Source organism: Mangifera indica, chromosome 7 (genome assembly GCF_011075055.1).
Source record: "Mangifera indica cultivar Alphonso chromosome 7, CATAS_Mindica_2.1, whole genome shotgun sequence".
In the NCBI taxonomy this organism is placed as follows: Eukaryota; Viridiplantae; Streptophyta; class Magnoliopsida; order Sapindales; family Anacardiaceae; genus Mangifera; species Mangifera indica.
Window position 1 is genome coordinate 13,509,480 of NC_058143.1, and position 27,889 is coordinate 13,537,368.

Here is a 27,889-nt window from a genome sequence, read left to right on the forward strand (position 1 = left end):
GTACAAATTGTTTCCTATATCAAAATTCTTATTTTCTATATTATATATCAAATATATGATATAATTTTTAAAAAATAAAAAAATCTAATTGATACATTATTATTTTAAAAAATCTCACAAATACTTTTAAAAACTTAAAATTTTTTATATACATATTTATTATATTATTATTATTTTTTTAAAATATATCAACCCATATAAATAATATATTTATTATATTATATTAATTTAATACACATTATAATATTTATCATTTTTTACTTATTTTATATAGTAAAATATACTATCACAGACGAGAGACTGAGACATCTAACTCACAGATCTGTTCGTCCGAATATGTTATTTTCCAAACCAGAAGAAAGATTTTTTTTGTTTAAATGAACGAATAGAGAAAAACTCAATTTAGACACCTGTAGTTTCTGCTCAATATCGTAAATAATTTAATATAATTTATATTATATATTAAAAAATTATCGAAATAATTCCAATTCTAGTATAACTTATTGCTTTTTAAAAGAAACAAATTTCTCCTTTTCAATCATTTCTTTGTGGTTTTACAAGTTTCTTTGTGTTTTTACAAGAAGAATATGAGTCATCGAATCATCGCAAACCTGAACATAATCTGTGACATGATGTGTTACTCCAATGCACTGTAAAATATAATAGTGTAATTATTGCATTAACTAAGGTCTTTGTCAACTTGGCTTTGTGCAAGCTAACTGTTGCTCATCAGATTGAAGACCAATCTGCAACCATTTCCAGCTGTAAGGTTCTCCTTGAAAGCTTGCGGAGGTGGTCATCACATTGCATGTTTAAAGCTCTCTCCGAAGAATAATATGTCATAATACCTGCAGGTAAAACTAAACTTCATTGCCCTGTATAACGGAAATTATGTAGAACAAAGACAGAGATAGAGGGAGAGAGTAGAGAATTACTTCTTTCGATGTATTGGCTTGACAAAATTAAAATCCATCGACAACTTTGATTCCAGCATTTTTGTCCCATTCCTCCGGGGGCGCAACATCAGCCATAATTTTATCCTGACCACGCCATAGAATCTGGAGCCAATATTTGAGCATTAGCTCAATAAAAAGGCAAACTCTACCTTCATGCCTCTATACATGTATATACATAAAATTACCTTGTCAATGACCCCAAATTCTCTAGCTTTAGTAGAATCCATATAAAATGGTCTTTTCATAACCTTCGCAACTGTCTCCTCTGACTATACAAAGATTGCAAGGTACATGATTAGTTCTTTAAACTTTTGTAATTAACATTCATCCACAGCAACAGTTTTAAATGCAATGAATCATACATTTCCAGTGTGCTTAGCCAGAAGTTTTACAAGAGTGTCCCTATTTGTTATTGCCTGCAATGAACAATCAAGGCAGAATGAAATTTCTAAAGGTTTCTTAACTTAGAAAACAGATAACAATTAAAGAAGCAAAGAATATGAGCGGAAAATGACTCCACACAGTAATCACCTTAAATAGCCAAACCCAAAATCATGAAGAATTTGCGTGAGACAAGGAAATTGTGATTAAATAAAGGGACAAATGAACATAATTAACCATATAGCTGTTGTTCTTCATTCTGGTTATATGCCCAAAAATACAATAAAATAGAGTCAACTAACCTCTCTTGCACGAATAAGAACATCACTAGCAGGCATCAACCCAGATGATGGGACACGAGGCTGTTGGATCATGGCTGAAATAGAGTTCATGTGATTATGTTAAGCAGACAATGGGAAGGATAAAAGCATCAAAAGCATGGGATCACAAGTTAAACAACTCATTAAACCTTTGGCATGAGGCATCATAAATCGTTTTCCCGGGGTTCCTGCAGCTAGTAGTAGACAAGCCTGGCCTATAGCAGCACCAACAGCAACAGTATGCAACTACACAAGAAGAAGAAATACGAAACAGGAAAAACTTTTGAATTATAATTCATACTCTTAGTGATGAAAAACCCAATTTCCTTTATGGAACTAATTATATCATAAACTTCCAGGGGGATTAAAAAAATGGCTATTTATACGTCCTGCATATGTCCCTTCTGTGAAACTAGAATAGTAATCAAAATTCTACATTACTTGCTGAGACACTTCTATACAAATTAAATCACATCATATAAGCAGCTTTACTAGTCAATCAGCTCTACAACCAGAAAGTTGATGCAAATAAGAAAGAACAAACCCCCCAAAAGAGGAGCTCACCTCATTTTTCATCTGCATCATAGCATCATAAATGGCAAAACCTTCCGTTTCCATCCCAACCTGAATGGTAAGCATTTTCATTAAAATTTAGAGTTGATAAAAGAAAAAACATTACCAACGAAAACTAGAATGCAATACAAATTTTACAAGAAACAGAAACATTTATAGATGCTAAGTGAACAAATATTCTTTTAGTTCTAAAAACTGATCCAGGTTTGCCCAACATACCCACAAAATAGTTTGGTATCAATTCAGAAAATTCATCTCAAGCCAAATGGTAAAAATTTATAGACTGTTAGGTCAGTTATCATTATATAGACATATGCATCAGAAATGTACGTTTCCAACACATATATCATGCTCACAATCAGATCTCACAAACTAAACTTGCACAACCAAAATAGCCAAGTCTATTTTAAAAAAAAAAAAAAAAAACCCTCTAAACTCACCCCATTCATTCCTTCAGAAAAGAGTTTAAAAAAAACACATTACTAAAAGCTGTACATTACAGTATGTCAATTTCAATGAGTCACATATAAAACACTGCCTATTTTAATTCATATCCAATTCTAATGTAACAAACACAAAGACAAGTTTTTTACTATTCATATGCAAAGCTCACCGATTCACCATCATCTCGAGTTGTCCCCGTTGAATTTATGTAAATATATATTGGTTCTTTGGGATCCATCCATTGCAAGTACATTAGCTCTGCAACGACAAGCTCTGTGACAGCAGGGACCAACTGGGGGAGACAAAACGGTTAACTAGTTGAACATATGGGAATCAAATTACAAGAAGGCAATAATAAAGCTTAAAAAATATATAAACTAGCGTCAGAATGCAAAAACATTGACAGTTGGATAGCTAGAGATAATCAAACTAACAATTTATTAACTCATTGAACATGAAAGAAGGTTGAGAGGCTTTTGGGTATCAAGAAGTAAATAAAAAATACAACACGGATATGTTCTTTAGATGGTTTTATGTCAAAAGACTTGGCCCCTCATAAAGAAAAGAATTCTAGTTCCCATCATAAAAAAAATTCAATAGGTTAAAAAGTGAAAAATCTATTCTATAGTTTGACATATTGCAGCTTTACATATATCTATACCACTACACATGAAACATTCTGCAAGTCTAAGCCTCAAAAACATTATGAAATGAAAATTACCCTAGTTCTGCACTATTTATTTCAAGTTTATCTAATTAAAATTGCAACTTATGCAGTAAGAGAACATATTGAGTCAAACCACTTACCGGCATTCCAATATAAACTATCCTACCATGAAGAAGCAGTGAAGGCAAATCTGGTGGCGGCGTTCTTGGTCTATGTTCATTGTATGATACAGATCTCTCCACCTAACTCAAAGATAAATATTAACATTAATTAATCAAAATAAGAAAATACAAACTTACTCAAAATACCACTCTTCATGGGTCACAACACATTACCTTTAAAATCATATACTCCCGTTTTCAAACACCAAAATAGACACATAAAACTAATATTTGTCGACATCATAGTGTATCTTAAATTTTGTTACTTCTGTTAGAAATTTTATTAACCTAGTTTAAAAGTAGGGTTGGAACTATTAGAAATTTTGGAAGTACCAAACCTCCATTACAATTTACATCAGACCTTCCCAAAGATCTTATAAAATTTATTAGAAATCTCTTCACAAGAAAGAGACTTGTCTGTTTTGTGCTTTGTAAACTAAATTACAGCCCCACCTCAGCAGAGATGAAATTCACAAGTTATTTTTTTTCTTTTCCATTCTGTGTTATGATAAACTTACAGATTTCATACGCAAAATGATGTGGCAACTAATTTGACATATTAAATTCACTCGCTATGTCATCTCACCATTTATATGGTGTTGACAAATCAATTGTAACACCACTTGTGATATAAAGTTAGTACCAACACCATGAATATAGCATTACTCTTTTTTCTGACCTAATAAACTCTTAATGCACTCTCCTCAAAATCCAAATAAATCAATTTTGGTTCAAAACTTACATACTCTACCTACTACCTCAATTAACTTTATGCCACAAAACCTAAGACTAAAGTAGGTTGATAATTAAAAAATATATGCTCTCTAAACCAATTACCCTGGCCAACAATAACTTAACTTTTTGCTAGCCAAGAAGCTAACAAAGAACTTAACATCCCAAAAAAAAAAAAAAAACCACACCCCCCCCGCCGCCGCCGCCACAACCCCCCACCCCCCCCCCCCCCCCCCCCCCCCCCCACTTTCTTTAAAATTAATTATAAGAGCTTAACTGAGCAGCCCGTATAAGTAATTTGTCACAAAATGACCAATCAAAGGTCTTACAAATTTGGTACAACTATTCACTAACCTATTCGAATCCAGCAGAATAAACAAGACCTTGCTATATTGACAAATAAACTCTACTTTACCTTGATCAACTAGCTCTACTCCATAGAGAAGAGGAATAAAATAGATATTTGCTGACACAGAACTAAATAAATAAACCACAAATTCTACCTTTCCATGATTAAATACAATAACAGTTTGCAAATAACTCTTCTTTAAACCAGTATTTTAACTTTCAACAACTATCCATCATAATCATAACTTTGTTGCTAACCAAGTAAATGAATCAACAAAAAGAACTTTGTAGCTACCCAAATAAATAAATAAAGAAAAAGAAAGAACCAATTTCTTTAAAATTACTTGAAAGAGCTTACTTGAGCAGGAGAGGCCATAAGAGTGGGCGAGTCAAAGACATCCAAATAAGGCGGCGTGTCAGGGTTAACAGGACGGTTAAGAAACGTTTCAGGAGATTTGGCAGCAGCAGAAGCGAGTTTCGAAAGGAAGGGGTCCTTAGGGTTAATGGGTGGCGTGGGGATTTTAACAGAGGCCTTGGAACCAATACAAGAAGCAGCAAAGAGAGTCTTGAGAGGCCTTGGGTTAGTTCTAAGAAAGGGAAATGATGGTGATGAAGAAGAAGATGAGATTGAAGTCGCCTTGGGAGTGAAATGAAGGAAAGAAGTGGACATGATTGGTTGATTTTTTTTAGTTATTACAGTGAGGCGAAGAATTCAGAGGTATGCTTCTGTTTTGTTAGTTTTGAGGTGAAGAAACTGTAAATCTTGAGAGGGACTGAATTAGTCTGTGTCGTTGAGTTTCTTTAGCCCTTTCCTGGTGGGCTATGGGTGATCTTAATGGGCCTTGTCTGTTGGGTAAAGCCCCTCTAATAGAAAGAGAAAATATATATACGATGGCCGAAGGGCTTATTCCCACAAGGGTTTGTTGCAATTTTAAATTAGTATTTATTAATTATCAAAAATTTAAATTTTTATTTATAAATAATTAAAATTAATAATATTAGTTAAATTTTATTGATAAAATTATCATTTAATTAATAATATATTATTTATTTTTTCATAAATTTAGAAATATTACATTTTCCCTCTCAAAATTTCTTTTCTTCTCTATCTTTTTCAGGGTCATCTTAAGATAAAAACGTCAACGACTTTAGAAAAGGGGAGAGAGAGAGAAGTTGATTGGAGATGGTGCCAATAAGGAAGGAAGAAAAGAAACCTTACGGAAAAATATAATATTTCAAAGTTTAATTTTAAGAGAAGAGAAAATAGATAACGTTAATTGATTCTGTTAATTTTAATAGTCAGATGGGCGTTAGAGTTTTTAATGGTTAACAAATATCAATTTGGGAATGTAACGAACCTTGGTGGGAATAAGTCCTTTGGCCACATACGAAACATTACAATTAAAATGTGTTTAGTTTAAATAATATTTTATTACTAAAATTGAAAAATTGTTTTAAAGATATATTACCTAGAAGATTATTGAATATAAATTATTACTATATTTGATAAAATTTCATAAAAATTGATAAGTATAAATAATTATTGTATTTGGTTAGAAGTAATAAAAGAATATTAGTATATTATTTTACTAAAATGCCATTAGATATAATTATTTTAAAATATTTTTTTTGTTATTTGTTTTATTAATTGAAAATAAAATTATTTTTATCTTAAAAAATTAATAAATAAGTATATAATTATAATTCAATTAAGATTATTTTGTTTATTTTATAATATTTAAAGTAGAAGTGGTAACCAAATTACTCTTTGTATAATTTGCCACATCACTATTAAAAATAAAAAATTACTATAATTTTTATTACTTATAAATCAAATAAAATAATATAATTAATAAAAGGTAAAATATTAGAGTAATATTTATTTACCCTAACCAAACATCCTTATTATGTTTATTGCCATCTTTACAATTATTAGGGAAATTAATTATTTTAACCTATTTTTTAATTGTTTATATATTTTTAATCCCATTTTTTTATCATACATTTTTAGGTAAGACTCCAAATTTTATATTTGTTTTACCTTCATTCTTAAATTTAGAACCTTGACATGTATTTTAATTTAAGTAAATAATATTTCTTCATATTGTTTGGATATTTGAAATTGAAAATATGCAATTTCTTCGTATAGTGATAAATCTTATTTCATTCATTTATAAGATTTTGTGGTTTTTTTGTCATTGTCTCGTAGTTAATTTAGTTATATTAGTAATTTATTTATATCAAATTTATATTAAAATATAAAAAAATACTTAGAATTTTTTTTAATCAAATTAGTGAAAAACATAATATCGTGATTGTAAGCACGGGGTAGGTAAGTGAGATACGCGGGAGATATTTTGTAAAATTCAAATTTAAAATGATTTTGATACAAGTTTTTTTTTTTTTTAAAGAAAATTTTAAACTATTTTTTACATGAGAATATGGATGAAAATAAATTTGAAAAGTTAATGTTCTAAAATTACGAACGAGGGTAAAACTAATATGAAGTTGAAGTCTTCACTAGAAAGATATAATAAAAAAAATGAGAGTTAAGAAAATACATAAGGCTACAAACAATAAGCTAAAATAATTAATTTCCCATAATATAGTGAGAACTGAGTAATATTAAATGTATAATTTTTTATACAAACAATGATATATCATCATATGATTAAATAGTTAAAAATTAAAAATAAAATAATAACTAATGATATGATGATATATTGTTGTTTATATATAAAAATTATGCAAATAATTTTATTGATGAGAATTTTATTAGAATAAAGGAATGTATTTGTTTTCTTTATGAGCATCTCCTTTCGCCGTATTGAGATGGGGAAGGAATAATCCTAATTCCATTGCCTCCCAAGGTGTCTATATGCCTCATGAGAAGGAGAATAGGAAAGCCAAATGTATAAAAGAAGCAAATCCATTATGTAAAACATCAAAATCTATTCCTTCTGCAAAAATGAAAAACATTTTAATGGGGGAATTAATTCCAGACACACACACAATAAGAATAAACCATCAACACTTAAACTACTAATCAATGCACAGATACATCAGATTTGTGTCCAGCAGAAACTAGAGGCTGTGGTTAATCAATGCACAGATATATCAGATTCTTGTCCAGCAGAAACTAGAGGCTGTGAGTCAGCTGCCTTATTGGTAAACACCTTAGCAATCTTCTCGGTTGGGACCAATGGCAAATAAGCGGAGACTCTGTGTCCCTTCTCTGCGGTGCTAAGCACCGTTTGATTGTATTTCTCAGAACAAAAAGCAGCGGTTGGAACAACAACTTGGGCTACTTGAGGGAATAGCGGGAGCTGGTTAAGTTTATGCCAAGTTGACACAGCGCATTGCTCAGCTTTGGGCTCGTACTTGGTATAGAGCTCCTTGGCTGCTGGCTCGTACTTTGTGTAAACAGATTTTGCAATTCCTGACACTGTGTTAACCACACCAGCACGTTTCACTTCAGAAGCCACTGATCGAGCCACCAATGGGGCCTTTTGAGCTGCAGAGAGGGCCTGAGCAGGAACTTGCTTGAGGACTGGAGGCACACGACTGTCAAGCTTGGTCACTGACTCTTCAACCTGTAACCATGTGAATAACTTATCAATATCTTGTTGACAGAAGACACTTTTGCCACAAATTTTCTTGTGCAAATTTCATAACAATCACAATCTCATTGATACTCTGTAATCAAGTACTATATGGTAATAAGAACCTTGCAATTCGATCATATTCATGGACAAAACACTCCCAAAATGTTAATCAAACGACAAATAAGATGTTAAGACCTTAAACTTGAAGCATACAAATTAAACAGGCCTATCAGCAATCAACTAAATATAAAATTGATCGAACTGAATGCGACAAAAAGGCTTACCTTACGATCCACGTACTTGAGAAGCTCCTTTGGGACATCATGGAACTTATGATAAACAGGTGCCACCACATTCTTAACAGTTCCCTCGACAGTCTCCACACCAGGTTTCAATGGCCCGGATTTTTCCTTGGCATAAACATAAAGGCTTGTGAAGCACATCAAGGCGTGCAGTGTAGCCACTTGCACGAACTCCAAATATTTCAGCTTCTGCTGCTCCTCGGTGGTCTTAAGCATAATATCAATTAAATCAATCCAAAGTCAGCTTAAAAGGAATCATAAACAAAAAAAAAAAAAGAACTTTATAGAACCAACAAAACATAAGGAAGCGCACTTTTTTATCTTGTTACACAGAGAATTTTATCAACTTCTGTAGCAGAAGGCAAACCTAAGGTCCAAATTCTCAGTTTGGTTTCTGGGAGAATCTCATACAAACCAATAGAAACATAAGATCACAAAAAGCTAAAAGAATTCCTAGACAGAAAGTTCTTTTTTTGGAATTCGCAGAAATCTAATCAACTTTTTAGGTTTCACAGAAATAAGACCTCTGATAATCTGTTTGATTCCTGTAATTTTATTCCAATAAAATAAAGAAACTACAACATAAAATACAAGATTACACAAGGCAAAACCTAATTTATATTTCCTTTTAGGTTTCTAGGAAGACTCCATATAGCCAGTAAAACTCTCTTTTTTCTGGTTTCACAAGAAATTTATAAGCTTTTCTCGATGATGGCAAAACAAAACTTATCATTTCAATAAAAAAAGCTGATCAATTCCTGTTTGATTCTGGGGAATTTTCTCTAAGCTACAAAACAAAATAAGAAAATAAACCATGAAATTAAAAATCAACACTTTTCGGTTCCACAAAGAAATTTATGAGCTTTTCAGATGAAAGGCAAACTAAGGGATTATCTCCTGTTTGGCTGCTGAGAACACTCCATATACTCAACCAAAACAAACGACCCGAGAAATGAAAAAGTACCTGCTTGGAATAGAAAATAACGAACTTTATTGTGTCAACGAAATCAATAATTATAACTTTCTGTTTGGCTTCCGGGAAAAATCCGTACCATCAAACAAAAACCCAGTTTCAGAAAGCAGCCATAGAACTTTAAACAAGAAAGAAACAAAGACATAATTATTTCTTTAACTTGCACATAGAAATCCATGCACTTTCCAGTGCAAACAAAACAAAAACTCATAACTTTTCTGTTTGGTTTCTAAGAAAACCTGATAAATCAAACAAGAACCCAATTTCAGACACCGACCACAGAACTTGAAACACGAAACAAACAATCCCCGATCACTCACCGTGGCTGCTTGCGCATCAAAGTCGCCTTGTGCCATTTCAGAAACAACCTTAATAAATCAGAACTTTGTACGAAGAAACTACAGATGTTGGTGCGTCTCTCAAGGTAAGGAAACTTTGTATTTATAAGAGAAAAGTTCTGAAACGAAATCGGGTGGAAAAAACCGTTCTGACACGTGGCGGCAGGTTATTTGTCGTTGATTCGTTGACGACTTAGACGTTAAGCTACCTGTATTGGAAGTATTGCCAATTAAACCGCGTTCGAATTGTATTAATTTAAATTTTATATAAGAGATCTTTAATATTAATTAGATTTAAATGAATTAAAATTTGTTAATCTAAAATTAACTCTAAAATATTTGAGTTGATTTAATCTGATTTAAATTAATTTAAAATTATTTATTATTTTTATATTTTAAAATATTTTTATCATTTTAATTTTTTATTAAATTACCTAATATATTATTAATAAAATATATAATATAATATTTTGTCTAATTTATAAATACCTTAAAAAACAACATACTAAAACATTTAAAATAAATCAATAATTTGACTAACCAAATCATATTTTTATTACTTAATAATAAAATAAAAATATTTTAAAAATAAAATAATATGAGTAATTATAATTATATTAAGATACAACTATATACACTATATAAATATTTTAACCGTTGTCAATATTATTTTTAAACATTTTTATAATTTATTTTTAACAAATTCTATTAATGTGAAATTTTTTAAAAAAAATTTAAATCAATTCAAGTTGTATCAGATTGTTTTTATGTGAATTTGAATACTATCTTATTTAATTTTAAGCATGTCAAATTGACTTAAAATAAATTTTGTATTAGAATAACTTAATACTAACTTTTTTTTTAGAGCAATGCTATGTGTACCCATTTTTGATACACAATTTATGTACACAGTGATATGTCATCATGTAATTAGATAATTTTAAAACATGTGTTATCATATGATAAAGAAATATTCAATCACATAATAATATCTCATCTGTGTATATAAATTCTGTATAAAAAAATAGATATACATAGTTTTATTATTATTTTTATTTTGTATTATATTAGATTTACCGACCATATTGAAAATGGTCAACTCTAATATTTAATCAATATTACTATTTTACTATGCATTTAATGGAAGAACCTTCTATTTCCATCAAAACCTCCAAAATTGAAAGGTTAATAATTTGTTTAATGTGTACATATAATTATTTTCATATTTTGTTTGAAGAATAATAACAATAATTTTAAGGTATTATTTTATTTAAAATATTTAAAATAAAATTTATTTTAAAATTGTAATTAGGGTAAAATTATAACAAAATTGTTGATATTTTAATAACTAAAGAGCAAGTGGTGTATGTATGTATGTATGTGTGTGTGTGTGTGTGTATATATATATATATTAAGTTATGTTATGATCTATACAATATTTAAATGATGTGATAGAAAGACATTGTTAGATCAATTTGTGTGATTTGCACAAATTTATATGACAAAATTCAGTTATTTTGATATGTTTTTAATAGTTTTTACATCAAGAAACCACTGGAGAAAGAGAGAGGAAGATGAGATATTATCGGAGTGGTGGATGACACATTTGAGTAAATTGTCAAAAAGAATGGGTATCGAAAGGAGAGAATAAAATTTTAAAGGTATATGTGTAATATTTTGGCTTTGAAATGACGGTTGTTAATCTTAAAATATGAAAATCCTAAGACTAGATAATATGAGTGAAAAAATAATTTTTTAAAATTAAGTTAAGAAGAAAATTATTAGTTTTCAAAACTTAGGTAAAAAATAGAAATAAAATATTATTATTTTAAATAAAATATTAAAATAATAATTTTATCACTAACAATAATAATAAAATTTAATAAATAAATGAGTATTTAAATTTTTTTAAATTAACAAATAAGAATTTGAAAAAAAAAATCTTTAAATAGAAATAAATCATTTGGCCTATTTTTACAGGTATAAGTAATAAATTTATAAACTGATGGATAATGATAATTTAACATTTATATTATAAGTGCAAAATAGTCATTTTCAGAAAAAAATAAAACAGAATTTAGGAGGGTGAGTGTTTAGTGGAAATTTAAAATTTTAAATCTTGAAGTAAGGGATTAGAATTTATTTTTGGCCAAAAGACTTATTCCTATCCAAGACATAGTCCATTTCAAAATATCGATTCTTAGAGTTTCAAAACCTAAATATTAATTCATCACTTAATTTTTATTAAAATTTTCAATTAATTATAAAAGTAAAATTATTATTTTATTATTAATATTAAAATAAAATAAATTTATATTATATTTTTTTTCGTAATTTAAAAAATTAATAATTTTTTTCACCTAAAAGTTTAAAAAAGTTATATTTTCCTCTAAGGTTTGATTTCTCCAATTTCAATAATCACTTTAGAAAGATCGTTAACTAACTTTCATCCACCTCCCTCTTTAATGGTTTTCCTGGAAGCCATCAAAGAGGTAGGTAGTGGGAAGGTCGGCTGACGACCTTCTTAATGTGGTTGTCGGAATTAGAAAAATTAAATCCTAAGAAAAAATATAATTTTTAAAATTTTAAAATTAAAAAATTACTAATTTTTTAAATTAAATAAGTAAATTATGATATAATTTTATTTATTTTAATATTAATAATAAAATAATAATTTTATTTTTATAATTAATTAAAAAATTTAATAAAAATAAAATAATAAATAAGTATTTAGATTTTTGAAATAGCATGAACGAGTACATGAAAACGGAGCAAACCTTGGGTGGGAATAACTCTTTTGGCGTTTATCTTTCCTCTGCCTTGGTGAGAAATAGCCATTTGACCTGCGTTAAAAAACAAATTCTAGAAATTTATTTCGAAGGAGCGAAGCAATTCCTAAACAAAATAAAACGACAACGTTCCAAACTTCACAGGGTATTTTCGTCCACAATGGCCATTAGGGTTTTTGCTCTCAACTGATATATAAACTTCCAAAGTTGGCAAATCTCCTCCTTCTCAACTCTTCGCAGTCGAAGTCTCTTATCTCTCAGGTACGTTAGTCTTCCATTGTCTATAAACTCACTGTCAATCAACTGGGTTTTAATAAACAAAAAACTGGGTTTCGTGCTTTCGATTTTAATCAGGTGGTTTCAGGACTACTTTTTCCGAGCTATCAAAACAACCGACCAAGATGCAGAACGAAGAAGGGCAAAACATGGATCTCTACATCCCCAGGAAGTGGTACGTTATTTCAATAAAGAACACGGCCTGCTCTTATTGATTTCAAGTTTTGTTAAGTGACATGACTTTATTGAAAATTTGTTTGGATTTTCAGTTCTGCTACAAATAGGCTCATTACCTCCAAGGATCACGCATCTGTTCAGATTAATGTTGGACACTTGGATGCTGATGGCATTTACACTGGCCAATTCTCCGCTTTTGCTCTCTGTGGCTTTGTTCGCGCCCAGGTTTTTTGTTTTTTTTTTTGGTATTTAGAAATGCATTTATGAGCTGTAGATATTTACTTTAACAAGCAATAGTTAGGTTAATTGATAGGGTATATGAGAGAGGATAATGAATGTGTTTCATGAATTGATTGGTTTAATTTGTTGTGTAGATGGCTTAGTTGAATGGTTGTTTCTTTTACTTTTTATATTGTTTATCGATGATGAACTGTGTGTAGCGGAAATTTTTTTCTCTACTTTGTTCAGTGTTAACATGGGTGAAGTGATCTGGTCTTCTGTGTATGGATTATTTACGGTGCTTTTCTAATATGTTTTGCTGCATGTTTGTTGAAATGAATGATGAATGCATATTATATCTGAGTTTCTGTACAATTTCTGCTAATGTACGATTGTCTCATATTTTTTTGTTGTTGGCTTTGCCGTTTGTATGACACCATTTAGAGTTGAAGCTGAATGTTTGTTAGGTATGTGACTTCTTATTCACTGGCTTGTAAGTGGTATCTGGCACCATTGGTTGTGTTTAAGATAGGGAATCGGGGAATTAGAAATATTTGGCACTGTGGTTGGTATGGTCATAAGGGAGCCCATGAATTGGCTTGAGATCTTAGTATTGTTTCAAAAACAAAAGAGATTATTGTTAGAAGTGACTAATTATGATAAACTACTGTATGTTAATGGTCAGTTTGAGTGTCTTGGATGACTATCAATACAAGTGTTTCCGGATGTTTCTGTTTTTCTTTCAACTTTATTGTTGTTGTCATAATTCAAACTTTTAAGTGGTTAACTAAATTGGTAATTTGGTGGTTCACTCTGCAGGGTGATGCTGACAGTGCCCTTGACAGGTTGTGGCAAAAAAAAAAGGTTGAAGTCCGACAACAATAAGAACCATGATAGCAGGTTGTGCTTCTTCTTGAGCAGTTCTCTCATCAAGCAAGGGGTGGAAATTTTATAGGGATTATGATCTGTTCTAGTTTAATTTTATGGATTATGTTACAATATATTGTTGTTCTGGACAAAACTATGCAAATTACTTAGTTTCCCGTGTTGGACCTAAGATTTCTGCTTTTATTATAGCTATGGAATGTCCTTGTCAAGTTTTGAGTTCTTTTCTGGAATTTGAGGTCTTACGATACATTCATTCTTCTATGTTATTATCTAACTTATAAATTGTTGGACGTGACATGGAGAAAGGGAAAGCAGAATGTGAATACCATGTTACTCCAACATTGATTGAGCATACATCCATCAGCAGTGCTCAGCCTTATGGTTTTTGTCAATATAGGATCCTAAATTGTTATGTCAAAATGGTATGATTGTATGATCTAGTATCTTAAAGACTTCTGGTTTTGGTGTTAGGATGTAGAGACAGTCAAAAAACACAAAATCCAAAACCTAGACTGGGTGGATCGCTCATTTCAAGTTCATGAACGGGCATTCCATCACTAAAAAGGTTAATTTAGACAATTGCTTATACAGTACAAATGACTACTAAAGAATTAAGTGAATGATTATCCCGATAGGAGTGTCTTTCATTCCACAAGAGAAAGGATGAAGGTTGTTTCCAAAGCTAAGTTTTAAGAAATGCCTAAATAGTATGAGATATAAGGCATGAAGCATAGATATTAGACTCATATTATGTGATCTATGACTTGAGTTGTGTTCAAGTATGTTACATGATATTTACAAAGTAGCAAGGATCATGAATATGATATTTACCAAGTAGCAAGAATCATGAATATGTTGTGAGGTCTATGGAAGTAAGTGAAAATGTCGTCGTTGTGTAGTCTATGATAAGTCATTTGAGTAAAAAGCTACATGTTGTGTAATCTGTGGCATATTATGCGATAAATTGTTGTGTAATTTTAACTTAAAAACTTAATATGTGAAAGCACAAGTGTTGTTGTGAGAGAACACTTGTGGGATTGTTCATGCACACATCTATGATAAAGGCACCCGTAATATGGTGTCAATTTTAGCAGTCCATGTCACGTGTGTGCATGGAAAATGAGACTATACAAGTTTATTTCTACACAAATTTATTTCCTCACATGACCAGTGGAATATTTTAACACTTAATTTTTCTTTTTTATTGTTTTGTAGGTAGGAGATTATTTTTGTGGGGGCTTTGGGAGGAGAATGGGTCAGCAAGAGGAGATTGTATAAGGAGATTAATTTGGTGTTGCTATGTTTATGTTTGCATTTCAGTTCATGTTTTCTATGTACATTTACTATTTCAAATGATGCTTTATTATATTTTAGTTAGTTATGATCATTTTGATGCTCTTTCCAAGTTTTATGATACGAGTAAAATTCGAACTTTTCACTATAAGTTTAAGTTTAAATTTATGATTTTAAACAAAGGAAACCAACCCGTCGTCTTCTTGTGTATATTCTCATCAAAGGGTATTTCTTCGAAGTGAGATGTTACAATTTTTTTAATTTTTAATTAAAAAAAGATTACATTAATTAAACACGGCGATCTTTAAGATGGAAACACCATAAAGAGAGTTCCCATGGGGATTTAACAATGCAACAAGAGTTCATTGGAGGTGAGGAGTTGTACCTTAATAAGAGTCTAGCCTTGTATGAAACTGTATGGTATCGCTTGCTCTGTTTTCTCCATCGGAGCTACACCGCTCTCCTCAATAGCGTTATGACACCCTTAAACTAAACAATAAAAACAGAACCAAAAATAACCTGATCGATGCCCATGCAACACTTCATTGGTAAATACAGAAACCTAAAAGCTCTTCCACTTCATGAAGAATAAAAAAAAAGAGAGAAAAAATCAATCAGAAACAGATAAAAAACAGTGTGAAGAAACTTGGCTTTAACCACCCAAGTCAACATTATGGTTAAATGTTTGGAGATTTTTTTTGTATAAATAATAAACCAAAAAGAAAAAGGAAATCAAGTTTACTTTGGGAGTGCCAAAATGCTGCAAAGCAAACAGTTCCGCTAATATTACACAGACAAGCAAGAGCAGTTCACTTGTAAAAATGGGAGCCCATTGTGTTAAAATCAAGTATGATGGTCCATGGGAATATTAAACCATCAAAAAGCGTCAACACCATGAATAAAAACTTTATACAAGTAACAAGAGGAGAGACAGGGAAAAGAGAATCAGATTACCTCCTGACATCTAATGCTTTTAAAACTGGATCGATGATCGAATCGGTCATCTTATTGATTTATATTTTAATTGATTCAATTGGACAATTAATCAGTTCAACTTATTATCAAATTATTATATATATTTTTACTAATATCAAATCCTTATCATATTTTTTAAATATAAAACATATGAAATATATAAAACATAATTTTAAATATATTAATTAAATAAATGACACTCAATTATGTAGATAAAAAAACCAACTACAAATTGATGTTTTAAATAGTTTTTTCGATTCAACAAATTCATCGAATTTGATTGAATTTTAAATAAGTTAATATTTATATATAGGCTGGATTGAATTGTAAATTGATTCACGGCTTAACCTATCGAAGTAAACACTTTGATCCAGATTTAAAGACACTGCTAACACTGATGATAAAACTGCAAATAAAAGCATGTCATACATTAAAGAGCTCAATATTAAGAATAAATTACGCCTCTTTTAAAATAGAATCTTGGGCAACCTAAAATGGTGGAATGCTCAAGCAGATTAGAGAATATAGAATCCAATTATAAAAACTTTAAACAATAAAATTATGTATATATATTTTTGGTATATAATTTGAGCACATAGATGATCTATCATTATATGATTAGATGATTTTGAATTAAAGATACAGTAATACCAAATTATATGATGATACATCATTTGTGTATCTAAATTATATATCAAAAGTGTGTACATATAGTATTACTCAACTTCAAAAATTTCCGCACTTTCACCATTATCATTTACAATAAGTTGAATGCCCACATACTTAGTAAGGGTATAAATTTAGGGATCCAAAAAATCATAGAGAATGCAACAAATAATTTCTCCCAACCCACCTGAAAATTTCTCTCACATCCTAACATATTTTTTTTTTTCAAATTTTGTCAAATCTTACTGACTTCCATGTCCATTTTGCACCAAAATTTTGATGCAATAAAATTATTAATAAAAGATCTAAATAGCAATAAAATTAAATGAACATGGTTAAAGATGTTCTTTAACCATGTCTTTGGCCTCCATATTAAAATCATTCATAAAAACTTAGTAAAATACCTATTAAAAAGACAATAAATATAATCTATAAATCATATTTGGATTTAGGCATATAAAAATCTAATTACAAATATGTATTGTGAATGTGTGAAATATACATTTCTTTGACTTTTCGACATCTTTCACTGTTTCCCATTTGTTATGTCGAGAAACATTACAAAGCTAATCTTATGTACATACGAGAATTTATATAATTTTGAAAGATAATGATGTCTAAAAGGAATCGAGGATTTGAAATCTCTTACTAAAAGTCGATTCCGAGTAATTTATGAAATAGTATGAAATTTGAAACTATTGAGTTTCCACCAAGCCAAAATATTGAGTAACACATCGTTTTCTACTCAATTCTACAATAATTTGGTTACTCTTGTACTTCTTATATAGATTTTTAATAATAAAATATTTTGTTAATCTCTTTAGGCAATTGACTTGAACAACAACCACCACTTGTGGTGCTTGTATGTTCAGTTAGCTTTCTATACTCATCAAATTGCTTTTGCCGTTTGTTGAATCACCCAAGCAATATCATCCTTATACAATTGAGGAATCCTAAAATTGACATATTCAAGTTAGTACATAAAATAAAAATCCTCATCTACAAATAAGAAAGCATTGAGTTTCTCTAGCTAGATTTCTTCAATTCTTCCCCATATTTCCTTCATTTCATGTCATTGAAGAGAAATCAAAATTCACACTTTTACTCCACCCTCTCAGGAGAGACAAAATACATTGCTAGTCTCATGGAAGCACATATGTGAAGTTGCGGTTGGAAAAACATGATCTATAAGATCATATGGAGTCTCTAACAATATTGCAAAGTGTCTAGCTTTCTTTTAGTCCTCATTTGTAGTTGGTCCACTTGAGTCAACTTGCTCTTTAGATTCATTAAGTTCATTTGAAAAGAAAGGGGCATACTCTTTAATTCTTGCAAAAGTTTTTTGAAACATTTGAGTTGTATCTAACATCAAATAGGTCGAAATCCACCTAGTGGGTATAAAAGTGAGTCTTTAATTCTTTCAAAACTCACTTTGAATTTTATCTTCTTTAACACATAATTTGAATTTTGCAACCTTGATGGAGATTACTTAACATAACTTATTATATTTCGAATGCCAACAATATGTTTTCTCACTAATTTCAACTCATCCATTACAAACATGTTAGCAACGTGGGCAACACATTACACGTGCAAATATTCTCCATTCAAAATACTCCCACCCTAAATGTTAATTTTTTTTCTTTTCATATCCAACAGACAACAACATCATTAGCCCTAGCATTGTCAATTGTGGTAGTCACAGTTTTCTCTAAGCCCTATACAAGTAATCGCTTTTCACTTTGCTCACCTTTGTGGTCAATGATAAGAATAAAAATTATTAATTTCCTCATGCAACTTCCAATTATTATCAACAAAGTGGAAATAAGAAAGATAGAGTTATTCTTTGCAAATAGGTCCATATGTCGGTGGTTATAATTACTCTTTAAGAATTTTTTTATCTTATCTTGTTCTTCTAGAAAAATCTCATAACAACATGTTATAAATATAGTATATGATGAAACTTTAAATCGAGGTTGTGTTTGGCTAAAAAAAAAAAAAAAACGAAACCCCTCACCTTCAACAAACTTGAAATAAAGCTCATCAATAATAATCATGTGCCATCAAGCCTTTCTAAATGTAAGTTTGATCAAATTTCCAAGTGAAACACAATAATCTTCCATAACAACATCATAATTCAATAGTTTCTGCTTGAAGTACACATGATTGACACCGCTGAAAGGTTTTTTGGAGAACATATGTATACTTGACCACAATAGTTATACTTGCTTTTGTTGTCCTCATTAACTTCAAACTTGGTAAAATGCTCACAAATAATTGATCTTTCCTACGTGACTTTCCTTTGTTATTGAAACACAACTATTATTGCCCTCAACCCACAAATATGATCAGTCTAACAAGAACTGATGGAGGCATGAGTCATCATGTTGTAGGCAGGTTGTATCTTAGGCCTTTCAAATATTATGGGTCGGCAAATCCAGTTGGGACTTAACATTTTTGTGTGTCTTGGACTAACACAATCCATGGCACGGTGGACCATGCAAATTTCAACCTAGCTCGCACGCATGGTTAGTTAACAATGTTATTATAATTTATTTGTATTAGCATTCTCGTCTGTTCACATTTAGGCTGAGTTCCATCCTGTTTTTACTAAAATAAACCTAAGAGCTTAATTTATTTGAGCTCAAACGACACGATTAAGCCACAAACATGCTCAAGATAATTTTCCATAAAGAAGGCAGATAAAGGTGAAATTTACTTCTAGTAACAAAATATACCTTCTAATTACTCCAACAATGCAGCCTGCCTATGGAACGAACAACCACATCGACAGTCAAGACACTCTAATTTTCACCCACTTGCGCCTACAGCCCCTTTATTTCTAAGTCAAACTCAAGTTCCTCAGTCTTATTTTAGTTCATAGGTGGGTATTTATATTTTTGAAAGTTGAAGGGTGGAAATGGGTAATTCACTATACCTTGGGTGGGAAAAAAGTCTTTTGGCCTTAACAAAAATTGTTTGTTGGACGAATAAATGGCCTGATTGAATGATCACACCGTCCCTGTCTGATTGCAGGCCATCCAAGAAGAAGGTAGGTCTTAAAATTCACATTTAACACAACCCATGATGTCAAATTCTTGTTTTAAAGACTCCACTCTGCATCTGGGTTCGTATTTAAAAGAGATATGCAGAGTCTTGGTGAAGCCATTTAAGTCAAATTTATTCTCTGATTTATGTATTTAGACTTGCATTTTTCTTTGTAAAATTCTGGTTCTGGTTCTGGTTGAGAGTTGCTGCTGATATCAAATTTGGTTATTTACTGTGTCATCATAATATTACATTAAGGAGAAAAATTGGAAAAACAATATAAATTGACCAAAAAATAGTGGGTATCAACGGATCTATCCGTATTTGCATGAGATAAATCCCAGTATGTGTTTTTATTATCTATTTAAAATAATCTATTTTTACTTTTTACCCTTATCATTTTGACCCGGATCAAATTATTTCAATTATCCGTTTTGTATAGTACTAAATTACAAGGTTTATCATTATAGATTATTGACGGAGGGATTCTAACGACCCTTTAGTCCTTATATGCGAGGTAGCTTACATTGACTAGAGATTTCTAGACTAGAGAATTGAGAGGCTTTGGGAAGGAAGCTGGATTCGGATTAAAGGAATCAGATTCTTGATAGAATGAAAGCTGCCCAGAAATTGATGATGAGGAAGAGCAGTATGCAATTTTTGATGAAAATTGACACGGATTGAGTCAATATAACTAAGTTGTTCCTTCTTCAGGATTAAGATTGCCCAAAATCATTTTCATATTTGTGCCAACAGTTCTCAACAAGTCTTATCTTACAGTGTTTAATATTATATAAATTTCCATAATATTATGTACGTAATTTTGTATACAAACAATAATATATTATTATGTGATAAAATAATTTTAAATTAAAAATAAAATAATATTCAATCATATGATGACATGATATTATTTGTGTATCAAATTATACATATTATTTATGTATATAATTTTATTGGATATTAAATATATGTAAAATTTTAACAAGTTTCAAAAAGTTTATATGCTTTTATTTTTAATAAATTTGGTGGGTCTTGTAGCCGATCTCATGAATATTTTCCCTCAATTCAAGTTGGAGGAAAGGCTTTTTGTTTTTTTTCCTAAATGAGAAGTTTTCACCTTTCACTTTCTCATATTTCATCCAGTTTTGTTAGTAAATTTCATTAAATTTTAAAATAATAATAAAAAAGATATTAATATAATAAATTTAATTACTTTAATATTCTTATAATAACATTAAAATATCTAAATTGTTATTTTACAATTTATATCACAAGTTCATTTTTTTTCCAACACGACTCCAAAATCACTATGCAAGGAGAGAGATGTTAAAATAATTTATTGTTAAATAATTATTTATTTATTTTTTTGCAAAATATCCTAATTTTTAGGAGTTTATGGAGAAGATGGTGTCCTAAGCATTAGAGTTTATGAAGAAAAACTTCAGAAATTATGTGTTTCTTTTTTTTCTTTGGGTTATGTATTTGTCTATTTAAAGGTTTAAACATTTTGAATAAAAGATCAGTGAATAGTTTTCTTTTTAAATATCCCTATTTTTTTTATTTGAGTTATTAGTTATATCAAAGTTAGGTATTAAAAATTAAAAGAATGAGTTTTTTTTTTTTTTTTTTGTGAAATACAACACAAATGGCTTTTGAAATTTTGAGCAGCCAGCCATACCACGTTTTGATGATCACTATAATTATTGGAGCATGCTAATGGAGAATTTCTTGACGTTCAAAAAGTATTGGAATGTTGTTGAATTTGATGTAGCATCACCTGTAGATGGAGAGACATTTACAGATGCAAAACAAAATGAGTTAGAGGGATTAAAGTTGAAAGATTTGAAGGCAAAAAATTATTTGTTCCAAGCCATTGATCAATCAATCTTGGAAACTATTCTTCACAAAGAAACTTCAAAGGATATTTGGGATTCAATGAAGAAAAAAATATTAAAGTTCAACCAGAGTGAAACGTGCACAACTTCAAGCCTTGAGAAGGGATTTTAAAACTTGAAAATGAAGGACGGAGAATCTGTTACTAGTTATTGTGCAAGAGCCATAAGGATAGCCAACAACATGAGATTCCATGGCGAGGAGATAGAAAATATTGCAATTGTTGAGAAGATATAATGTTCTTTGTCACCAAAATTCAATTATGTTGTCTGTTCAATTGAAAAATCTAAAGACATAGATGCACTCTCCTTTGACAAAATTGTAAATCTCTTTGTTAGTCCATGATCAAAAGATGAACTAGAATTCAACAGCAAGGAACAAGCTTTAAAGGCTTCTACCTTTAATCCTTCCTCAAATTCTAGAGGAAGAGGTAGAGATAGAGATAAAAGAAGGGAAGTCGAAGTAAGCAATTCAAAACTAATGATGATCAAGGCAAAGGTAGAAGACAAGATCAACAAATTGATAAATCCAAGGTGGAGTGCTTTGGATGCCATAAGCTTAGTCATTATCGTTCTAAATATTATAATAAGTTGCCTAACAACAAAAAAAAAAGGGAGAGAAATTCAATTTTGTAGAAAAGAAAGAAGTAAAGACTATTAATGATAGTTCAAGTCAATTAAGAACCTCAGTCAAATATATGGTATGTGGATACATGTTACAACAATCACATGTATGAAAGTAAGTCTTTTTTTTCTTATTTAGATGAAAATTTTTATTTTACAGTAAGTTTTGGTGATTGTTCTACAATGAATTTAATCGGAAACAATGATATTAATATAAAAACTAAGAATGGTTTTATAGAAATAATTTTCAATGTTTTTTATGTTCTTGACTTAAAAACAATTTGTTGAACAATTTGAAGACAACAAATCATCCTTGTTGATGGTAAGAGAGATAGGGAACATCGCCAAGACAAGCTAGAGGGAGAGAGAAGCCAAGAGAAAGAGATAATGATGGCAATCGGAAAGGAGATGCGGTCGTTGGAGAGAGAAGAAAAAACCTTAGGGGGAATGATGAGTTTGCAAACCTCGACCGGAGGAAATTGTTAGATTTTTTAATCTAGTAAGAGAAGTGTTGATAATTTTTTAGTTTTTTAAAAATATTTTTAGTTAAATAATAAATTTTGTCTTAACTTTAATAATAAATTTTAACAGATGAATGAATATTTAAATTTTTTAAAATTAATACGTGAAAATTTGTCTTTTCACTAAACCTTGGGTGGAAAATAGTCTTTTGGCCTAAAAGTTAAACAAACACTTTGGCTGATAAGTTGTCAATAGTAACTAGAAAAGGGGACCTTTTAAGTATAATTTATTCTTCTTGTCAACGATTAATGTTAAGAAAACCCTCCAACTATCCGTACATGGAAACACCACTAAAAACCAAGAATCAGAATGATAATTAAACAATAAGGTTCCCTTGGCAACGAAGGTGATTGGAATGTCAATTATCAAATGAGGGTCTAGTAGTGGGGAATGGAATAAATCAAAACAACTTTGTAGAGATTGGAAAAGACATAAGTGAAGGGATTTCCATTTTTTATTTTTCCAAACTTGTAATGGAAGTTGTGGAAAGTTGGGACCATATATTCTTTTCAAGATTATTTAAGAAATAGGAGGGATGATACCCTAATGTCACTTCTAATAGCCAAAAACACAGTGTTAGGTTAGGTCAATTTACAATTGTATAGAATTTAGTATAATCTATCATAAATCAAAATGGAGAGAGAAAGTTGTGACTAAGACCCTAATTAATAAAAATGTGAATTATTGACGTTCTCGTTTAGTTCTTGTTTTAAAAATATTGTTTTGAATTTTTTAACTTAAAACATATTAAACGTATATTTTATCCATTCCCATATTAAACACGTATTTTTGTCCTTTTTCATTTTTTATGAATTTTTAAAATACGAAAATATCGTTTATATTTTCAATTACTTACTATAATACTATAATTATGTAAAACAAAAAACTTAATTTTCTGTCATCCAAATTTCTAACCTCTCTTGATAATTTTTTGTGAAACAATATTATGTGTACATACTTTTAGTTTACAAATATGTATACACACGGATATATCATTATATGATTAAATATTACTTTATCATTAATTCAATATCATCTAATAATATCATGACACGTCTATATGTGTATATATATATATGTATAAAAAATGTGTACATATAGTTTTATTGTTTTTTATGATAATTGAATCTTGATTATATATCATATTATATTAGGTTTAATAGTCAATCAGAGAGTTTACATTTGAATTGTTAACTAGAAAATCTATGAAAAGTGTTAAAATTATTATTGATATTATTGTGTTTTTAAAAACGTATTATTAATTATATGTCATATTAAATTTATATATACACATTTTGTATTTTTTATATCCAAATTTTATAATTTTTTTTATAAATATATTTTTTATTATTTATCAAATTATACCCATATAATCTCTATTTTTGTTTTTGTTTTTGTATTTATTAACTAGGACTGAGAGAGAGAGAGGCTCAAAGTTCCATTTTGGAAACCTCTGGGAGTCCTTTATATTTTTATAAGTTATCTTTTAATGACCCTCAAAGTTGTTTGAACCATAAAGGAGTGAAAAGAGTGGGAATTCAAACACAAGAAAAAAGTTTTAGGCCTCTCTAATATTTTAAAATTAAACTTTCAAATGTTAAATGTGAGTGTCTTCATCCCTTTCATTTTCGCTATAGATTTGTATAAATATATGCTTTCGTATAAAATAAAAAAGAGTAATGTTATATATATATATATATATATATATATTTTAAATACACAGATAGGTATACACTTATACATATCATCACGTGATTGATTATTATTTTATCTCTAATTTAAAATTACTCAATCATATGATAACATATATCAAATATGTATCTATTTATATACTCAAAATAGATATATATAATTTTATCAAATAAGAAAAATCACCTTAGTGTCCTTATGATAAATACATGTTATGAAATTAACCTATTTATCCTCCTAACAGCCACAGATATTGATAGAAAAGATTTATAGGTATATGATTTACAAGGACTTTGATAGGTTTGGAAAAAAATTTCAACAAAGTAAAATAAAACAAGTTTATATTTTCAAAGTGACCACAAAGGCCATGACTTTACACATTGTAAATTAGTCTCTTCAGTTCACAGTCTGGATCTCCTTTAGACATCCTCCTAACTTATTATTCGTTCCCCACAATTCCCAATCAAAATTTGCCTTTATACATCATAAAGAAACTCCCACTCCCAAGGGTCATATCATCTTAAGCTTCCATCACTTTGACACGTGTCTAATTGGGTTTTTTTCATCTCTCTCTCTATTGGTCTTATTTTCATTATTTTCTCTAAATTTTGACCACATGTACCTTTAAAGCTTACAAAGTTTTTGACCCATTAGGAATAGATGCATCCCATAAAACTATAATTTGTTCCATATGTCATCATTGGTGAATCATATATGCCAAAATTGCCAAATCTGCTTTCCACTTAGAAACAACTAAGCATCACAGGGCTAAAACTACAATTTTTTAAAGTTAATACTACCAACCTTTAAAAGTTTTTAAATAAATAAGTCTCTAATCAAGTACCCACAACAACTAAAGCAAAACCACAAAGGCCTTCTTCTAATGCCTCTTTTATTTTAGCCCAAACTTAAACTACAATCTTACTTTTATATCTACATACATTACAAAAACTCAAACCTCTATAACACTTACACAAGTAGTATAAGTTCATATCAAAATAATGCTCAGATGCATCACTTCACTCGAAGTTCATCACATAACTGAACATGCATTAGGGTTTTCATCGCTAAACATCTCGAATGAGCTTGTTGATTGTTCTGCTGATGGATCCGTATCTGGTGGTACAAGTACGCTTCCTGTTCCCAGTTGCACGTACGCTAATGTATACATTGTCCTCGGTGGCGCTGTGAAATGTGAAGCAGCATAACTAGTGCTAGGGTATGCAGTATTGCAACTCACGGCACATACAGGGGGTGGACGGCAATCTGGAGGTGGGCACTGATATGTATGCTGACGTGGCGCAGTGTAATTGGTTGGAGACAGGATTGGGCCTTGAACAGTAGGTCCATGAGGACCATGACCTTGAATTGGTGATCCACTACCTGCTGGTCCACCACTAGAAGGTTCAGCCTGCCCCGCATTATTAATGTTTTTCCCTTTATGCCCCTTCTTTTTCTTCTTTTTACCACCCCCACCACCACTTTTCTCAACATCACCTTCACTTTCTCCACCAGCCTGTCCACCGGACTTACTGGTTGCAGTTGCACCACCTTCAGTAATTTTAACGTGTACACTATCTCCACATTTTTTAGCACTATTGTTTTCTTTCTGTTTTGAAGAGTCTTGAGCTTGAAATTCAACCTTCACTGTTTCTTTTTCCTCAGAATTATTTTCTCCACTGTTCTCTTGATCGATTTGTGCCTGTTGCTTCCCTTTGTTCTTTGATTTGCTTTTCTTGTTCTCTTTATGTTCTGGCCATAGCTCTGCATGTTTACCATACTTTTTTTCGAGGCTTTTGATCAAAGTTTCGGCATCTACATCTCCCACAACGGTGACCTTATGTTGTCTCAAATCGATATTTGTGGTATAAACACCTGCAAAAAGAAGCAACAAAAACACCCAGATGAGAAAGTAGAAATTCTGGAGACAGGTGAAGCCAAAATGATAGAAAAATTACCAAATAAATATTGGAAGAGAGAATGAAGAGAACCCAGATGAGGAAAGTTTCAGAAATTTTGTGATTGAAGCTGAAATAGATATATATATATATATATATATATATATATATATATATATATATATATATATATATAAAGAGGATGAATATTTCAAGAAGAGATCATGAACAAGAACTGAATGAGAAAAGACATAAAAATTTATACTTTGACAAAAATTATTAGTAAAGTTCCTCACAAAAAGAAAATTTCTTAGACTATAACAAGATTTAGTGGCCAAATATGTTACCATCAATGTTTCTTAGGATCTTCTTCACTTTCTGTTTGCAACCTTCACAGTGGATAGAGACTCTTAACACCCAAGTCTGAAAAACAGAGAAATGGAACCAGTTAAAAAAAACACAATCCTTTTGAGAAAATATTCATTTTTTAAGTGTTAAACAAGAACAAGTTTAATCACCTTGTACTTGAGATGTTCTTGAGTTTCTTTTTCTTCAACTTCTTTTTCATTAGCTTCTGGTTTTGCTTCTGTTTTGGCTTCAGTTTTACCTTCTGGTGCAGCCATCAGACAATATGGAAAGGGGGAGAGGTGAAACGCTTCAAGAAGAGGCTCTTCCGAAGTGAAGTGGAGGCACTTAGACAGAGATATAGAGTGGGGGAAAATTATCAAGCAGGACCTTGGATTTGGTGCTTTGTGGGCAGTCAATAGTTCTTTGCTTTTATAATTAATTTTTTTTAAGCTTTTTTTTTTTATTAAGTGTATTGCTTTCTTTTGAATGTACACCTATCAATTTAGCATTTGATGCCTTTTGCTTAATTTCCTTTTGCTAGCCAAGATAATAAGTTGTTTTGGTTTTTATTTATGCCAAAACACTTATTCCCACCTAAAGTTTGCTGAATTATGTAAGTTCCACATATTAAGTTTAAAAAACTCAAATACTCATATTTCTATTAAAATTCATTATTAAAATTAAAGATAAAAAAGTTATTTAATTAAAAATATTAAAAAACTAAAAATTTATCATATTTTTTCTCTTATTTCAAAAATCTAATAATTTTCTTTCACCCAAAG

At 30.2% G+C, this 27,889-nt stretch overlaps 4 protein-coding genes across 7 annotated transcripts; 1 reads left to right on the forward strand and 3 right to left on the reverse strand.

Moving 5' to 3' along the window:
* Positions 1–507: 507 nt before the first annotated feature.
* Positions 508–5,349, reverse strand: LOC123220119 (ATP-dependent Clp protease proteolytic subunit-related protein 3, chloroplastic-like). The gene is made up of 10 exons (XM_044642145.1): positions 4,941–5,349; positions 3,482–3,583; positions 2,844–2,966; positions 2,222–2,281; positions 1,807–1,903; positions 1,640–1,713; positions 1,319–1,372; positions 1,142–1,225; positions 936–1,058; positions 508–848 (listed from the first exon to the last, which is right to left on the reverse strand). The coding sequence occupies exons 1-9, from the start codon at positions 5,250–5,252 to the stop codon at positions 963–965; spliced, it is 1,002 nt and encodes a 333-aa protein (XP_044498080.1). The 5' UTR covers positions 5,253–5,349; the 3' UTR covers positions 508–848; positions 936–962.
* Positions 5,350–7,514: 2,165 nt separating this feature from the next.
* On the reverse strand, positions 7,515–9,934 carry LOC123221595 (REF/SRPP-like protein At3g05500). Of its 2 annotated transcripts, XM_044644448.1 has the most exons (4): positions 9,783–9,934; positions 8,472–8,696; positions 7,667–8,175; positions 7,515–7,624 (listed from the first exon to the last, which is right to left on the reverse strand). In XM_044644448.1, exons 1-3 carry the CDS (start codon positions 9,816–9,818, stop codon positions 7,684–7,686), a joined length of 753 nt encoding a protein of 250 aa, XP_044500383.1. In that variant the 5' UTR covers positions 9,819–9,934; the 3' UTR covers positions 7,515–7,624; positions 7,667–7,683. The 2 variants fall into 2 exon arrangements, with proteins under 2 accessions (XP_044500383.1, XP_044500382.1); XM_044644447.1 differs by having other exon boundaries at positions 7,515–8,175.
* Positions 9,935–12,695: 2,761 nt separating this feature from the next.
* On the forward strand, positions 12,696–14,358 carry LOC123220014 (40S ribosomal protein S21-2-like). Of its 2 annotated transcripts, none has more exons than XM_044642002.1 (4): positions 12,696–12,850; positions 12,944–13,040; positions 13,135–13,267; positions 14,081–14,358. In XM_044642002.1, exons 2-4 carry the CDS (start codon positions 12,991–12,993, stop codon positions 14,144–14,146), a joined length of 249 nt encoding a protein of 82 aa, XP_044497937.1. In that variant the 5' UTR covers positions 12,696–12,850; positions 12,944–12,990; the 3' UTR covers positions 14,147–14,358. The 2 variants fall into 2 exon arrangements, with proteins under 2 accessions (XP_044497937.1, XP_044497938.1); XM_044642003.1 differs by having other exon boundaries at positions 12,764–12,850; positions 12,954–13,040.
* Positions 14,359–25,715: 11,357 nt separating this feature from the next.
* On the reverse strand, positions 25,716–27,494 carry LOC123220552 (heavy metal-associated isoprenylated plant protein 36-like). 2 transcript variants are annotated; one of them, XM_044642806.1, is made up of 4 exons: positions 27,278–27,494; positions 27,107–27,182; positions 26,069–26,736; positions 25,716–26,029 (listed from the first exon to the last, which is right to left on the reverse strand). In XM_044642806.1, the coding sequence occupies exons 1-4, from the start codon at positions 27,380–27,382 to the stop codon at positions 25,895–25,897; spliced, it is 984 nt and encodes a 327-aa protein (XP_044498741.1). In that variant the 5' UTR covers positions 27,383–27,494; the 3' UTR covers positions 25,716–25,894. The 2 variants fall into 2 exon arrangements, with proteins under 2 accessions (XP_044498741.1, XP_044498740.1); XM_044642805.1 differs by having other exon boundaries at positions 25,716–26,736.
* Between the last annotated feature and the right edge of the window lie 395 nt (positions 27,495–27,889).